Raw genomic sequence first — 18,222 nt, 5'->3', positions numbered from 1 at the left:
TCAGATTCCAGCATCCGCAGTAATTTGCTTTTATATATAACAGTACAGCACAGTATAGGCCCTTCGGCCCACGATGTTGTGCCGACCATTTATCCTAATCTAAGATCAACCTAACCTACATCCCTTCCAATTTACGGATGTCCATGTGCCTGTCCAAGAGTCGCTTAAATGTTCCTAATGACTCTGACTCCATCACCTCTGCTGGCAGTGCATTCCATGCACCCACCACTCTGTGTAAAGAACCTACCTCTGACATCTCCCCAATACCTTCCTCCAATCACCTTAAAAATATGTCCCCTCGTGACAGCCATTTGAAAATGAAACAAAAAAAGAAAATCGCTTATTGTCACGAGTAGGCTTCAATGAAGTTACTGTGAAAAGCCCCTAGTCGCCACATTCCGGTGCCTGTCCGGGGAGGCTGGTACGGGAATCAAACCGTGCTGCTGACCTGCTTGGTCTGCTTTAAAAGCCAGCGATTTAACCCAGTGAGCTAAACCAGCCCCATGAGCTAAACCATTTCCGCCCTGGGGAAAAGTCTCTGGCTATCCATGCCTCTCATCACCTTGTACACCTCTATCATGTCACCTCTCTTCCTTCTTCACTACAGTGAGAAAAGCCCTAGCTACCTCAATCTTGCTTCCTAAGACATGCCCTCCAGTTCAGGCAGCATCCTGGTAAATCTCCTCTGCACCCCTCCAAAGCATCTACATGCTTCCTATAATGAAGCAGCCAGAACTGGACACAATATTCCAAATGTAGTCTAACCAGGGTTTTATAAAGCTGCAGCGAAACCTCGTGGCTCTTGAACTCAATCCCCCTGTTAATGAAAGCCAACACACTACACACGTTCTTAACAATCCTATCAACCTGGGGGACAACTTTGAAGGATCTATGTACGTGGACCCCAAGATCCCTCTGTTCCTCCAGACTTCCAAGAATCCTGCCTTTAACCCTGCATTCAGCACTTAAATTCGACCTTCCAAAATGAATCACTTCACATTTATCTAGGTTGAACTCCAACTGCCGCTTCAGCCCAGCTCTGCATCCTGTCAATGTCCTGTTGTAACCTGCAACAGCCCTCGACACGATCTACAACTCCACCAACCTTCGACACTATCTACAACTCCACCAACCTTCGTGTCACCAGTAAACTTACTAACCGACCCTTCCACTTCCTCATCCAAGTCATTTATAAAAACCACAAAGAACAGAGGTCCCAGAACAGATCCCTGCGGGACACCACTGGTCACCAACCTCCAGGCGGAATACTTTCCATCCACTACCACTCACTTTCCTTTCGGCCAGCCAATTCTGTATCCAGACAGCCAGATTTCCCTGTATTCCATGACCCCTGACTTTCTGAATGAGCCTACCGTGGGGAACCTTATCAAATGCCTGACTGAAATCCATATACACCACATCCACTGCCTGACCTTCATCAATGTGTCTCGTCACATCCTCAAAGAATTCAATGAGGCTTGTGAGGCATGACCTGCCCCTCACAAAGCCATACTGGCTATCTTTAATCAGACTATGTTTTTCGAAATAATCATAAAGCGTAACTCTCAGAATCCTTTCTAATATTTTGCTCACCACAGGCGTAAGATTGACTGGTCTGTAATTCCCACGGACTTCCCTATTCCCTTTCTTGAACAGGGGAGCAACATTCACCTCCCTCCAATCATCTGGTACTACTCCAGTGGAGAGTGAGGACGCAAAGATCATCGCCAACGGCGCAGCAATCTCCTCCCTCGCTTCCTGTAGTAACCTTGGGTATATCCCGTGTGGCCCAGGGGACTTATCTATCCTGATGCTATTCATAATTTCCAGCACATTCTCCTCCTTAATATCAACCTGTTTGAGTCTATTAACCTGGTTAATGCATTTACCATAAGCAACATGGTCCCTCTCTCGTGAATACTGAAGCAAAATATTCATTTAGGGCCTCTCCTACCTCCTCAGACTCGAGGCACAAGTTCCCTCCACTATCCCTGATCGGCCCTACTCTCACTCTGATCATCCTCTTATTTCTCACATAAGTATAGAACGCATTTGGGTTTTCCTTAATCCTTCCCGCCAGGCCTTTTCATGCCCCGTTCTAGCTCTCCTAAGTCTATTTTTGAGTTTCTTCCTGGCTACCTTGGAACCTTCGAGCCATGCCAGATCCTTGCTTCCTCAACCTTGCGTAAGCTTCCTTCTTCCTCTTGACTAGAAAGTCCACTTCTCTTGTCATCCAAGGCTCCTTCACCTTACCATTCCTTCCTTGGCTCAGTAGGACAAAACTATCCAGCACTCGCAGCAAGTGCCCCTTAAACAATCCCCACATTACTGTTGTGCATTTCCCTGAGAGCAACTGTTCCCAATTTATGCTCCTCAGCTACTGTCTAATAGCGGTATAATTTCCCCTCCCTCAATTAAATGCCTTCCCACACTGTCTGTTCCTATCCCTCTCCATGACTATGGTAAAGGTCAAGGAGTTGTGGTCAGTGTCACCGAAATGCTCCCCCACCAAGACATCTGACACCTGGCCTGGTTCGTTGCCAAGCACCAAATCTAATATGGCCTTCCCCCCAGTCGGCCTATCTACATATTGAGTTAGGAATTCTTCCTGGATACACCTGACAAAATCTGCTCCATCCAAACCATTTGCACTAAGGCGGTTCCAGTCAATATTAGGGAAGTTGAAGTCACCCATGACAACAAGTCTGCTACTTCTGCACTTTTCCAAGATCTGCCGCCCAATCTGTTCGTCCATCTCTCTGCTGCTATTGGGGGGTCTTTAGAAAACTCCAAATAAAGTGACTGCTCCTTTCTTGTTTCTGACTTCCACCATACTGACTCGGACAAACCCTCTTCGACTACCTCCTTTTCTGCAGCTGTGATGCACTCTCTATTTAACAGTGCCGCTCCCCCTCCTCTTTTACCTCCCTCCCTATTCTTCTTAAAACACCTAAACCCCTGAACATCTAACAATCATTCCTGCCCCTGTGAAATCCATGTCTCAATAATGGCCACAACATCATAGCTCCAAGTACTGATCCATGCTCTAAGTTCATCCCCCTTATTCCTGACACACCTTGTATTGAAACAGACACACTTTAACCCATTCCACTGAGTGCAACTCTGCCCTATCAACTGTCTATCCTTCCTCACAGACTCGCTGCATACTATTTTGGTTTGTTCAACAGCTACCCTATCCTCTGATCCATAGCTCTGGTTCCCATTCCCCTGCCAAACTAGTTTAAACCTTCTCGAAGAGCTCTGGCAAACCTCCCACCCAGGATATTGGTGCCCCTCCAGTTTAAGTGCAATCCGTCCTTCATGTACAGGTCCCACCTTCCCCAGAAGGTACCCCAATGATCCACATATCTGAAGCCTTCCCTCCTCCACCAGCCCTGTAGCCACGTGTTCAGCTGCACTGGCTCTCTGTTCCTTGCCTCGTTTGCACGTGGCACCGGTAGAAATCCTGAGATTACTACTCTGCTTGCCCTGCTCTTTAGCTTCCAACCTAACCCCCTAAAATCATTTAGATCCTCCTCTCTTTTCATAGCTATGTCGTTGGTGCCTATTTGCCCCACGACTTCTGGTTGCTCACCCTCTCCCTTAGGAAGTCTGTCCGAAACATCCCTGGCCCTGGCAACCGGGAGGCAACGTACGTACCGGGAGTCTCGTTCACAACCACAGAATCTCCTATCCGTTCCCCTAACCATTGAATCTCCTATCACTATCGCTTTTCTATTCTCCCCTCTTCCCTTCTGAGCCCCAGAGCCAGGCTCAGTGCCAGAGACCTGGCCACGATGGCCTTCCACTGGTAGTCCCCACACAAACAGCATCCAAAACGATATACTTGTTTTGAAGGGGAACGGCCATGGGGATCCTGCTCTGTCTGCTTTCCTTCCCCTGACTATAACCCAGCTACTCTTGTCCTGAACCTTGGATGTGGCTACCTCCCTGTAACTCCTCTCAATCACCCCCTGTGCCTCCCGGATGATCCAAAGTTCTTCCAGCTCCAGTTCCCTCATGCGGTTTCTGAGGAGCTGGTGTTGGGTGCACTTCCTGCAGATGTAGTCAGCGACAACACAAGTGGTGTCCCTCACCACCCACATCCTACAAGAGGAGCATGCAACTCCCCTAGCCTCCATCCCCTCTGATCTGAATTCCCAAAGAGATTTAAAAGGGGGAAAAAAATACCCATACCAGCCTCCCCAAACAGGCGCTGGAATGTGGCGACTAGGGGCTTTTCACAGTAACTTAATTGAAGCCTACTTGTGACAAGCGATTATTAATAATAATAATATTATTAAATGAAGATTAAACCCTCATTAGGTCCTTACAAAAATATATACAGGTACTGCTGCTTCTCTCTAAAGTGAACCCTCTAAAATTGGTGATTCTTCTGAACGATACAAATATATCTTTCTGCCCCCCCAAAAAAAACCCAACTCTTACCTTACAGAATGTAGCTGAGATTCTGCCCGGTGAACCAGCTGTAACTCCGCCCTCTGACTTTGCTCCCAGTCAGCTGTACTCTTTGTAAACTCCCAGCTCCCCTCACACACTTTGAGGAAATGAAAGGAGCACCTTGCTCCTTCCTCACCACACTCCCTCAGTAGTCACCACACTCCCTCAGTAGTCACCACACTCCCTCAGTAGTCACCACACTCCCTCGGTAGTCACCACGCTCCCTCAGTAGTCACCACACTCCCACTTTAGCATGCTAATGCAGCCCAAAGTCTGCACTGTAAGATTGTCCACTTTTATACTAATCGAGCCTCTGAAAACTGGCTCAATCCAATTAACTAATTAACAAGCTGCAGCCGCAGAGCCTGAGTAAACTCTTTTGAAAGCTGGTTTAAAACTCACGGGCGCGATTCTCCGCCCCCCACGCCGGTTGGGAGAATAGCGGGAGGGCCTCCTGACATTTTTCACGCCCTCCCGCTATTCTCCCCACCCCCCTCGCCCGACCCACGTCACGAATCGCCGCTCGCCGTTTTTTACGGCGAGCGGCGATTCTCCGCGGCCGATGGGCCGAGCGGCAGGGCCTTTACGCCCGTTTTTTCACGGCAGCAAACACACCTGCTCGCTGCCGTCGTAAAAACGGGTTCTGGATGCCCGTTTGGGGCGGGAGCACCACCGTTGTGCTCGGGAGGGGACAGGCCCGTGATCGGTGCCCACTGATCGTCGGGCCTGCGTCCAAAAGGGACGCACTATTTCCCCTCCGCTGCTCGACAAGATCAAGCCGCCACATCTTGTCGGGCGGCGGTGGAGAAATGCGGAACCGCGCATGCTCGGGTTCCGGCAATGGCGTGATGACGTCACCCGCGCATGCGCGGTTTGGAGCCGCGATTCCCGGGGTCCCGCTCCTAGCCCCGATTGGGGGGGGGGAGAATCGGGTCCCGGGAACGGGCGTGAAGGCTGCCGTGAAACACGGCCGGTTTCACGGCAGCCTTTACAACTCTCCGCATTTGCGGAGAATCTCGCCCCACCTTCTTCTAACCCAAACAGCAACTTTTAAGTTAAGTTAATTTACTAAATAAAAGAAAGACTAGACTTTAGATAAAAATTAGCCCTTAATATCCCTCAGTCACTGAACTCCCACGTTAACACTCTAATGCAGCCCAAAGTCAGTACTCCAGTGAGTAAGGAATGTTTTTTTAAACCACTTTATTACAAACATGTATCAAAATAGGTTACAACAAATAAACACCCCGGGAAACATACTTCCCAACAATCAACTAATAATAATAATCTTTATTTCACAAGTAGGCGAACATTAACACGGCAATGAAGTTACCGTGAAAAGCCTATCCAGTTTGGACAACTTTTTCCCCTTTATTACCATCCCCCCCACACGACAAATACTCCTCAAACACAGTCATGAACATCCCCCACCTTTTCACAAACCGCTCTGCTGAGCCCCTTAACGCATACTTTATATTCTCCAACTGCAAGAAGTCGTACAGGTCACCCAACCAAGCCGCTACCCCCCAATGGTGATGTCAACCGCCACTCCAGTAAAATTCGCCTCCATGCAATCAGAGAGGCGAAGGCCACGACATCGGCCTTCCTCCTCTCCCAATGAGCTTCGGCTTCGCTGAAACCCCAAATATCGCCACCAAAGGATCCGGGTCCACTCCCTCCTCCACGATCCTGGCTAAGACCGCGAACACTCCCGCCCAGAATCTCTCCAATTTTTCACATCCTCAGAATATGTGCTTGTAATTCGCTGGCCCCCGCCCACACTCATCTGCCACCCACTGGAAGAACCCACTCATTCTTGCCCATGTCATATGTACTCTTTGTACCATCTTACACTGTATTAGGCTCATCCTTGTGCAAGAGGAGGTCCTGTTTATCCTACGCAGTGCCTCACTCCATACTCCCCAATTGATTTCCCCTCCCAATTCCCCTTCCCATTTCTCCTTATCATCACCACCCATTCGCCTCCATGCTTCACCAGCCACTTGTATATATCCCCAATTCTTCCCTCCCCTTCCACATTTGGAAGCAGCAGTCGCTCCAGCAGGGTGTATCCCGGCAACCTAGGGAACCCCTCCAGACCTTTCATGCAAAGTCCCTAACCTGCAGGTACCTGAACTCGCTCCCTCTCAGCAGCTGTACCCTCTCCCTTAGCTCCTTCAAACTGGCAAACCCTTCCTCCAAATACAGAAATCTCACCTTGACCAACCCCCCCGCCCTCCCGGCTGAAACCGATGATTCTCACACCGACATACCCTCCACCTAAAATGCCTCCTCAACTGATTCCAAATCTTCACCGTGGACTGCACCACCGGACTGCTCCCTGAATATCTACTCGCCGCCATGAGCAACACTGCCGTCACCCTTAATAGATTCCTCCTCCATCCTAACCCACTCTAGCCCTTCTATTTCTTACCATCGCCACACCTTTTCCACATTCGCCGCCCAATAATAATAAACCCCCTCTGCCTCTGTAGCAGGGTCCTCGGCACCTTCCCCCCCTCTGCCTCTGGAGCAGGGTCCTCGGCACCTTCCCTGCCCATACAAATTATGTTGAATTTCCGAAAAAAGACCTTTGTGATAAAGATCGGGAGTGCCTGAAAAATAACAAGAACCTCGGCAGAATAATAATTTTTAACACTTGGGCCCTCCCTGCCAAAGTCAACTGCAGTGTATCCCACCTCTTCAGATCCCCCTGGCCTCCTGCATCAGCTTCGTTAAGCTCCACTTATGGAGCCCCGTTCATCCCCTCGCTACCTGAATCCCCAAATATCTGAATCTGTCCCTCGCCACCTTAAAAAGCATCCCACCTAAATTAGTTTGCTGTCCCAGCTCATTCACCGGGAAAATATCGCTTTTCCCTACATTCAGTTTATATCCCGAGAACTCTCCAAACCTCCCCAACAGCCCCATGATCCTACCCATAATTTCAAATCGCATCCTGTTTTTGTATGGGGCCGACTTCGCCTAGTTAAATTCAGTCCTGCGTTTTGCCAGATCTGACCAATGTGATAGTAAATTCGGATTTTGTGCCCTCCCCAGGTGCTCGCTTTAGTCTGTCGTGCCCACCGCAGGATCCTCTCACCATCCTGATATTGGTGCAGCTTCGCGATGATCCCCCTCTGCTGCTCCCCGGCCCTGAGTTTTGGCCTGAGCGACCTGTGTGCTCTTTCGAGCTCTGGGGGGTTGGGGACGCTGTCTCTCCCGAGTAGGTTTCCCAGCATTTGGGCAACATAGCCCGTCGGATCTCTGCCTTCTGGCAGACCCATAATCCGAATATTCTGTCATTGGAACCTATTTTCTTGGACCTCAACTTTCTCCTTTATGTTCCCTTGGTCCACCACCAACCTTTTCACTTCTGCTTCCAGGGCGACAGTCTGGTCCGTCGAAGCCTTCTCCAGGTCGTGGATTGTCCTCTCCTGTGCCTCCACTTTCTTCCCCAGCCTGTCGATTGTCCTTTGCATGGTGACCCTCGCCTGTCACCGCGACTTTGAACGTCACCTGGGTTTCGATCCTGATCGCCTCTTTCATGGCAGCCAGCTCCTTCATGAGGAAGTTCTTCCATCCGTCTCCCAGTGCTGGGGGAGAGGCTGATGCTCTCTCCTGGGTGGCCGCGGCCCCTCTGCCTCGTGGGTCAGTCGCCTCGTCCGCCTGCTGCTCGTGGCCCTTTCTGCCACTTCTGCTGTCCCTTCGACCGCTCAAGCTCCTGTTTGCTGGTATTTTTGTGTGGTCGCTTTCTTCTTGCCGTTGAGGTTAATTTACCTTCGGATTTTCAGGCAGAATTCGCCTAAAAGTGCCAACACCGTTCTGGTCTGGAGGAGAGCCACCTGATGTGCCTCCGTTCAGCACATCACCATCACCAGAATCATAATTCCGGAATTCATGTCTCCCGCAGCCTATTTACAACCATTCCAGTCCTTCACAAGATAGTGACAATAAATTCAGTAAATAAAATATCACAGCCGTTGCTTTTAACAAACAATACCCATCATACCCAGGAAACAACAGACTTTCAAACTTTAATTTTAACAGTCTGTAAATAAACTAAGAACCGTCAAAAAAAAATTACAATGTTTGAATTGTAGTTCCCTATTTTGCAGCGATGTAAAAGCTATTTGGAAAGAAGGTCATCATCAAGCCAAAATCTTGCTGCTGCACACAGCCCAGCAACAATTTTAATGGTGTCACCATTGATGCCATCCCAAAGGTAGATTCAGAATTGCACTGAGAAGTCTTTCCTACCAGCTGCCTTAACAAAAAAATACAGAACTTTTTCATGACAGGTTTGGATTATGAAAGTAATGCCTGCACTGTGTTTGAAAAGGCACTTCTTGATTCCACCCATCATACTGTCAGTTGTGGCGTGCACCATGTCATTCAAAGTGAAATATCAGATGATTGTAACTATTTGTAAACGGATACATTTTTCAGCTTACATAAAACATTGAACTTAAAATCAACCCAAGGCTTCAAACCTTTGCTCCCATCCCAGGGCCATTTATGTTCATATGTTGTCAGATGATCCATTCATCTAGTCTGAATTTTCCATCTTCTTGAATGACATCATATCACTCATTATAAATAGTCTCATTGACTGACCATCCTCTATCATCTTTCCTTATACCACTTACTGACTTTGCCAACATGAATCCTTTCCTTACAATACCTTTTAAAGGTCAGAGAGTCTAACACCATGAATGACAAACTGCCTCTTGCACGCAAGCTTGCCTGCCCTGACTTGAAGACTGTTTTCATGAGTTCTAAAGAAACCATTAATGCATGTCACCTTTCAGATTGGTGTAGCAGGTGAAACAATTGGAATTGTTGTAATTGTGCTGACACAGCAAATAGCGATAGTAGGTTTGTCTTTTGGCCAGTGTTAAGTCTGAAGATTTTTGTACAAACTTTTGGAAGTGCCATAATGTCCATTCTTCTTACTGAAAAAGCACTGCTGCATCCTTTCTGACTTGCAGTCTTTAGCTGGAGTTGGTTCAGTAATCAGATATTTTCTCAATATGTGCATAATCTGAATTGACGAAACAGAGATAGTTAAAAATATAGTTCCATATATTAAGCTGACTTCTGACATAACAGCAATCAACAATCTGGTAAAAGTTTGTACTTCTCCAATTCTCTTCCATCTCCTGTCTTTCCACATGCACTCCACATTCTGTACTAATCTTATTGATTGAGTCAGAAAATTACACACAACAGTGAAGGTCTTTTGCAACAGGCAGTTCCTACAATGATTGTGCACAGTTTCATGGCTGGTTTCTTTTCTCTCCTTGACATGGGCTCTTTTATTATAGTTTTCCAACCAACTCCCTTGGCTACCCAGCACAACTTAAGATAATGGACTTTCTGGTTGGTCTGACTAGCTGAACAACGAGTGTGCACCTACACACTGAGCCACACGGGGAGAACTGGCTACAGAGCTACTGCTTCACTTAAGAAGATCTAGCCTCCAAATTCCCACAAAAGCTGCTCCGACTTGGACTGCCTCAACAACTGCTCACCTCCCAATGGTTCAATCTCTTCTCATCAAACAATATTCCACAGAATTCACAACGCTGAACTCCCGCCTTTGATGACCAATTCATTTCCAATTCTTTCACAGACCTCTAACTTCACTAAGCTGTCAGTGCCCATGGGTTTCTCTGAACTCCAAGTCTCCTGGCTGCACCAAGTGAAAATGGATCTCTGAACCTTAACTGTGTCCATCCTACAGCCGTCCAATTCATTCCTGGCCTTGCACTTCTGAGTCCTAACTGCACTAAACAGTAGTTCCTCAGGCTTTCCTGAGTGCTACTGACCACAGATGGTTAAAATTGTAACTCTCCGCTGCACTGAATGGCTCCCAGGACTCCCTAACTGCCTGAACATTCAGATAAATTCAAACCAGAGAACCTTAATAAGTTCCACCATTCTCGATGACCTTTCAAAGTTCACTGAATGCTTTTAAGCTAATTTGGCTTTAACTCACAAAACAAAGAATCTTTCTGGACTGCACAGTACTTCTTTGCAAGCAGTATAGTAAGCCCACCTGCTGTTTTAAGATCTTTCTTTTCTAGCTGTTAACCCGTTAAATCAACGGGTTAAATCATGGCTCCAACCTTTTTAATGTATTGGACGTCAAGCTGCTTTAGTTACTTTATCTTAGTTCTTACAGTTAAACTTACATTTTAAAGAACTAAACATTATCTCTAAAATATTAACATGAGCTATGAAATAGATATTCGCAAAAGACTCCCCCTCTCACACAACAAAGGTCAACGGGTAGTGCGCAATAGTTCTTGCTGATTTACCTTTTAATTTGCTCGCCGAGAATGGGAAAGTGAATTGTAGAATGGTCTGAGATCATAATTTTTCACCAATTAAGGATCAAAGCATTGCTCTTCATGATTTCTACGCAGCAGTTGGGGAATTCATAATTGAGCCATCAATGGAGCATTCCCAATTTGAAATTGTGATGAGGAATTTTTTTTTCCATAAATTTAGATTTTTTTTTCCAATTAATGGGCAATTTAGCGTGGCCAACCCACCTAACCTGCGCATCTTTGGATTGTGGGGCAAAACCCACGCAGACACGGGGAGAATGTGCAAACTCCACATGGACAGTGACCCGAACCCGGGTCCTCAGCGCCATAGTCCCAGTGTTAACCACTGCGCCAGTTGCCGGCCATGATGAGGGATCTTGACATTTATGTCAGACCTTCTCAACTTTGTTTCATCCGACAAGGAATCATTGATTTTTAGAGGAGATTGAATGAAAAATGTTCCTTCATCTGAAATATTTTAAATTTACGATTTAGTTGTGGCACTATAAACATGTAGTGCAAAAGCTACCTAAAGAATTTTCTGTTTAATTTCAACATGTATATCTTTAATTCTGTTGTTAGGTCGCTGCTTATTTGGAAACTTTTATGTTCGAGGAGATGGTACATGTGTTTACTTCTTTACAAAAGGTACGGACATTAACCAAGAATTTTAACTCAAAGAAAATGCTCAATTAGGAGTTATGTAAGACAAAATGTATTCCCCAAGTGAAGAGATTGGCATAACCCACACATGGCAAGATCACAAATGATTTAGCATTCTCATTAAATATTCCAAATATATATTGCTTGATATTAAGTATATTAAAAATGAAATTAGTCTATTATGAGAAATGTTAACATGAGCAAACAATGTTTTAACAGTTCTCAATAGGTAGTGTGATTTCATTGCAACCGTCAAAATTCTGAAGGGGCCTGATAGAGTGGACGGTGAGAGATTGTTTTGGTTGGTCGAGGAATCTAAAACATGGAGACACAGTCTCAGAATACGGGGTCAATCATTTAGAAATGCAATGAGGATACATTTCTTCATTCAGAGGGTTGTGAATGTTTGGAATTCTCTACCCCACTGGGTTGTGGATGATCCATCGTGGAAACATAAATAGAAACATACAAGAAATAACAGAAGCAGGAGGAGGCCATTTGGTCTTCGAGCCTGCTCCGCCATTCATTATGACCATAGCTGATTATCAATACCATGATGCTGTGCCCCCTCCCCCAAGAGCCATATCTCATTCCGTCTTGAAATCACAGCATTTTGGCTTCAACTACTTTCTGTGGTAGTGATTCTGGGTGAAGAAATTTGTCTTCACCTCAGTCCTTATCCTCAAACTATAACCCCTAGTTCTGGACTCCCCCCACCATCGGGAACATTTTTTCTGAATCTACCCTGTTTAATCTTGTTAGAATTTTATAAGTCTCTATGAGATCCTCTCTCACTCTTCTAAATTCTAATGAATATAATCCTAACTGGCTTAATCTCCCCTCATATGAGAGTCCCGCCATCCCAGGAATCAGCCTGGTAAACCTTTGCTGCGCTCCCTCCATAACAAGAACATCCTTCCTCAGATAAGGACACTAAAACTGCACACAATACTCAGGTGTGGCCTCATCAACGCCTTATACAATTGCAGTAAAACCTCCCTATTCCTATACACAAATCCTCTCGCTATGAAGGCCGACATACCATTTGACTTCTTTACTGGCTGCTGTACCTGCGCATTTACTTTCAGCGACTGGTGCACGAGGACACCAAGGTTTCGCTAAGTATCCACCTCTCTCAATTTACATCCATTCAAATAATAATCTGCTTTCCTATTTTATCTACTAAAATGGATAACCTCACATTTATCCCCATTTTACTGCATCTTCCATGCCCACTCACTCAGCTTGTCCAAATCACGCTTGAACATCTCTGCATCCTCTTCACAGCTCACCCTCCCACCCAATTTTGAATCATCAGCAAATTTGGAGATAATGCATTTAGTTCCCTCGTCCAAATCATTAATATATAATGTGAACAGATAGGATCCTAGCACAGATCCCTTCGGTACCCCACCAGTCAAAGCCTGCCAATCGGACCTATTTATTCCAACTCTTTGCTTCCTGTCTGCTAACCAGCTTTCTATGAATCTCAAGACACTACCCACATCCTATGCACTTTCATTTTACATCATAATAATCTTTATTATTGTCACAAGTAGACTAGCATTAACACTGCAATGAAGTGATTGTGAAAATCTCCTAGTCGCCACATTCCGGCACCTGTTCGGGTACACTGAGGGAGAATTCAGAATGTCCAATTCACCTAACAGCACGTCTTTCGGGACTTGTGGGAGGAAACCAGCGCACCCGGAGAAAACCCACGCAGACGTGAGAAGAACGGGCAGACTCCCCACAGACAGTGACCCAAGCAGGAATCGAACCTTGGACCCTGGATTGGATTGGATTGGATTTGTTTGTTGTCATGTGTACCGAAGTACAGTGAAAAATATTTTTCTGCGAGCAGCTCAAACAGATCATTTTGTACATGAGAAGAAAATACATAATGGGGCAACACAAGGTACACAATGTAAATACATAGACACCGGCATCGGGTGAAGCATACAGGAGTGTAATATTAGAAAAGAAAGAAAAAGAAAATGGCTTATTGTCACGAGTAGGCTTCAATTAAGTTACTGTGAAAAGCCCCTAGTCGCCACATTCAAGCGCCTGTCCGGGGAGGCTGGTACGGGAATTGAACCGTGCTGCTGGCCTGCCTTGGTCTGCTTTAAAAGCCAGTGATTTAGCCCAGTGAGCTAAACCAACCCCTTACATCAGGTCAGTCCATAAGAGGGTCATTTAGGAGTCTGGTAAAGCGGGGAAGAAGCTGTTTATGAATCTGTTCATGCGTGTTCTCAGACTTTTGTATCTCCTGCCCGATCGAAGAAGTTGGAAGAGTGAGTAAACTGGGCGGGAGGGGTCTTTAATTAAGCTGCCTGCTTTCCCAAGGCAGCGGGTGGTGTAGATGGAATCAATGGATGGGAGGCAGGTTTGTGTGATGGACTGTGCTGTGTTCACGACTCTCTGAAGTTTCTTGCGGTCTTGGGCCGAGCAGTTGCCATACCAGGCTGTGATGCAGCCCGATAGGATGCTTTCTATGGTGCATCTGTAAAAGTTGGTAAGAGTGGAGACTTCCGGTTGCGGTGATGCGGAGCTAAGCTGCACGTTCGGTGGCTCCCGCTATTTTCGGACTTTCGGGCTCTTTTAAGGGCCTGTTGTGGCGCTGGTTGGACTTTTCCCGGTGGGGGAACACATCCACTGTGCTTATCTGCCGGTGGATGGACTGGACCAGGAGCGGGGCGGTCAAAAAATCAGCTTTGGAGCAGAGAAAGGTGCGAGGCAGGAAGAACAAGATGGCAGCAGGCGGGGAACCAGCAGCGTGGCAGCAGTGGGCGCAGGAGCAGCAGGAGCTGCTCCAGCGCTGCTTCAGAGAGCTGACAGCTGATCTGCTGGAACCGCTAAAGGTCTCACTGGATAAGCTCATGGCGACCCAGACGACCCAGGGGTCAGAGATCCGCGAGTTACGGCAAAAGGCCTCGGAGAATGAGGATGAAATCCCAGGCCTGGCAATGAAGGTGGAGTCGCACGAGGCGCTCCACAAGAAATGGCAAGTGAGGATGGAAGAAATGGAGAACCGCTCACGGAGGAAGAACTTGCGGATCCCGGGCCTCCCGGAGGGGCTGGAGGGATCGGACCTGGGGGCCTATGTGGTCTTGATGCTGAACTCACTGATGGGAGTGGGGTCCTTCCAAGGGCCCTTGGAGCTGGAAGGTGCCCATCGGGTGTTGGTGAGGAAGCCCAGACCGAACGAGCCGCCAAGGGCAGTGGTGCAGGTCTGTTTTAAACCGCTTCGTCGACCGAGAATGCGTGCTGAGATGGGCTAAAAAGGAGAGGAGCAGCAGGTGGGAGAATGCAGAGGTCCGGATTTATCAGGACTGGAGCGCGGACGTGGCGAAAAGGGCTGGTTATATCCGGTCGAAGGCAGTGCTGCACAAGAGAGGGGTGAAGTTTGGCCTGTGACAGCCAGCACGCCTCTGGGTCACTTATAAAGATCGCCAGTACTATTTTGACTCCCCAGAAGAGGCCTGGGCCTTTGTCCAGGCAGAGAAGCTGGACTCGAACTGAGGATTGAGGGGGGGTTGGAGGCTGATGTATATTGTCCGGAGGCTCTGTTCTCCCTTGTACTTTTCTGTTGGTTTTTTGTTTTTTTTTATTTCTGTTCCTTTCTTTCTGGTGGAAAGCTGGGGAGATGTTTTGTAGGCCCGTTGGGGCGCGCGCCTTTTTCTTTCCCGCGTTTTGGGTTAAGGGGCGGGGTTTAAGTTGGAAGCGTGGGCTTTTTCCCGCGCTGGAGGCGGAATGGGAGGGGTCTGTACTGGTCGGGGGGGAATGGTGGTTGGGTTACACCGGGGGGGGGGGGGGGTGTCGTTGGGTGGCGGGAGCAGCCGGGGTCAGCAGGAGTCGGCTGACTTACGGAGTACGATGAGAGGGGCAACGCCGCTAGGGGGGGGGGCCCTAGCTAGGGCGGGTGGGGGGGGGGGGGGGAGGTGGGGGGGTACCAAGTTGCTGCTGGAAGGGCCGAAGGGGAAAAGATGGTGCTAGGGGGGGTCGAGATGGGGATCTGCCACCATGGGGAAAGGGCCGTGTGGGTTCTGCGGACACGTGGTTGGCCGAGGGAGAGTTATGGCTGACCGGCAGAGAGGGAGGGGGAATAGCCCCCTGATTCGGCTGGTCACATGGAATGTAAGGGGGCTAAGTGGGCCGGTTAAGCGGGCCCAGGTGGTTGCACGTTTGAAGGGGCTGGGGGCGGATGTGGCTATGCTCCAGGAAACGCACCTTAGGGTGGCGGATCAGGTAAGGCTGAGAAGGGGGTGGGTTGGGCAAGTGTTCCATTCGGAGTTGGATGCAAGGAACCGGGGGGTGGCGATTTTGGTGGGGAAGAGTGTGTAGTTTGTGGCGTCGAGCGTGGTAGCGGATAGCTGTGGCAGATACGTAATGGTGAGCAGGTAGACTCCAAGGGAAGTGGGTGGTGCTGGTTAATGTGTGTGCCCCAAATTGGGACGATGCAGGCTTCATGCGGCGCATGCTGGGCCGGATTCCAGATCTTGAAGCGGGGGGCTTGATAATGGGAGGAGATTTCAATACAGTGCTGGACCCAGCACTGGATCGTTCTAGGTCCAGGACCGGTAAGAGACCGGCGGCGGCTCCAGTTCTGAGGGGTTCATGGACCAGATTTGGGGGGGGGGAGGGGGGGGGGGGAGGGGGGGGACCCTTGGAGGTGATTCCCTATGATTCCGAGGGTGGTAGGGACGGAGTATTTGGCGATAACCATATCTGACCACGCTCCGCATTGGGTGGACCTGGAGCTGGGGGAGGGGAAGGACCAACGCCCGTTGTGGAGGTTAGAGGTGGGGCTGCTGTCGGATGAGGAGGTATGTGGGCGGGTCCGGAGGTGTATAGAGGGGTATTTGGAAACTAATAACAATGGGGAGGTGCAGGTGGGGGTGGTCTGGGAGGTGCTGAAGGCGGTGTTTAGGGAGGAACTCATTTCTATTAGGGCACACAGGGAGAGGGGGGAGAAACGGGAAAGGGAGAGGTTGGTGGACGAAATGGTAAGGGTGGACAGGAGGTACACGGAGGTCCTGGAAGAAGGGCTTTTGAGGAAGCGTTGTAGTCTCCAAGCGGAGTTTGATATATTGACCACCAGGAAAGCGGAGGCGCAGTGGAGGAGGGCGCAAGGGGCGGTATATGAGTACGGGGAGAAGGCGAGTCGGATGCTGGCCCACCAGCTCCGGAAGCGGGAGGCGGCGAGGGAGATAGGGGGAGTTAGGGATGGAGGAGGGAATCTGGTGCGGAGTGAAAGGGGCATTAACGGAGTGTTCAGGACCTTCTACGAGGAGTTATACCGGTCAGTGCCCCCTGGGGAGGAGGGTGGAATGGACCGCTTTTTGGACAAGCTGGAGTTCCCGAGAGTAGGGGAGGAGCAAGCAGAGTGTCTGGGGGTGCCAATCGAGCTGGCCAATGCGATGGGGAGTATGCAGTCAGGGAAGGCACCGGGGCCTGATGGGTGCCCGGTGGAATTTTATAAGAAGTTTTGAGACCTGTTGGGCCCGCTGTTAGTGAGGACCTTGAATGAGACAAGGGAGGGGAGGGGCCTTGCCCCCGACGATGTCCAGGGCATTAATTTCATTGATTTTGAAGCGAGATAAGGACCCCCTCCAGTGTGGGTCGTACAGGCCGATCTCGCTCCTCAATGTGGACGCGAAACTGCTGGCCAGGATACTAGCCAGGAGGGTGGAGGAGGTGGTCCCGCAGGTTATTCACGAGGACCAAACGGGTTTTGTGAAGGGGAGGCAGTTTTTTTTAAATTAGAACAGTACAGCACAGAACAGGCCCTTCGGCCCTCGATGTTGTGCCGAGCAATGATCACCCTACTCAAGCCCACGTATCCACCCTATACCAGTAACCCAACAACCCCCATTAACCTTATTTTGTAGGACACTAAGGGCAATTTAGCCTGGCCAATCCACCTAACCCGCACATCTTTGGACTGTAGGAAGAAACCGGAGCACCCGGAGGAAACCCACGCACACACGGGGAGGACGTGCAGACTCCGCACTGACAGTGACCCAAGCCGGGAATCGAACCTGGGACCCTGGAGCTGTGAAGCATTTATACTAACCATCATGCTACCGTGCTGCCATGTGAACGTCAATGTGCGACGGCTTCTCAATGTCATAATGATGCCGGCGGTGGACGGAGAGGCGGAGATAGTGGCATCGATGGATGCGGAGAAAGCCTTTGACATGGTGGAGTGGAGCTACCTGTGGGAGGTATTGAGGAGGTTTGAGTTTGGTGAGGGATTTATTAGGTGGGTGAGGCTGTTGTATAATGCTCCGGTGGTGAGCGTGGTGACGAATGGGAGGAGGTCGGAGGACTTTCGGTTGTACCGGGGGACAAGGCAGGGGTGCCCCCTGTCTCCCCTGCTGTTCGCGTTGGTGATCGAGCCCCTGGCCATGGCGCTGAGGGAATCGAGGAACTGGAGGGGGATTGTGCGGGGTTGGAGGGGGGGGGGGGGGGGGGGGGGGGGAGCACCGGCTGTCGCTGTACGCGGACGATTTATTGCTGTACATTGCAGATCCGGCGGGGGGGATGCCGGAGGTGATGAGGATTCTTGGGGAGTTTGGAGACTTTTCTGGCTATAAGCTCAATGTGGGGAAGAGTGAGCTGTTCGTGGTGCATATGGGGGACCAGGAGAAAGAGATAAGGGGGCTCCCGCTGAAAAGGGCAGATAGCAGCTTCAGATACCTGGGGGTCCAGATAGCCAGGAGCTGGGGGGCCCTGCATAGGTTAAACTTTATGAGGCTGG

General features: G+C 49.1%; 1 protein-coding gene across 5 annotated transcripts in view; it reads left to right on the top strand.

Annotated features, from left to right (window-relative positions):
- The window catches only part of LOC119961930 (tRNA N(3)-methylcytidine methyltransferase METTL2-like), a 79,433-nt gene that overhangs the window by 47,199 nt on the left and 14,012 nt on the right, over positions 1-18,222 (top strand). For all 5 annotated transcript variants that reach the window (XM_038789493.1, XM_038789495.1, XM_038789492.1 and 2 more), the window contains exon 9: positions 11,379-11,444. In XM_038789493.1, coding sequence (XP_038645421.1) covers positions 11,379-11,444 — 66 coding nt within the window. The remainder of the gene's footprint in view (positions 1-11,378; positions 11,445-18,222) is intronic.

Source organism: Scyliorhinus canicula, chromosome 2 (assembly GCF_902713615.1).
Source record: "Scyliorhinus canicula chromosome 2, sScyCan1.1, whole genome shotgun sequence".
Lineage (NCBI taxonomy): Eukaryota > Metazoa > Chordata > Chondrichthyes > Carcharhiniformes > Scyliorhinidae > Scyliorhinus > Scyliorhinus canicula.
Note: the sequence above shows the minus strand (reverse complement) of the source record. Positions and strands in the feature narration are given on the sequence as shown.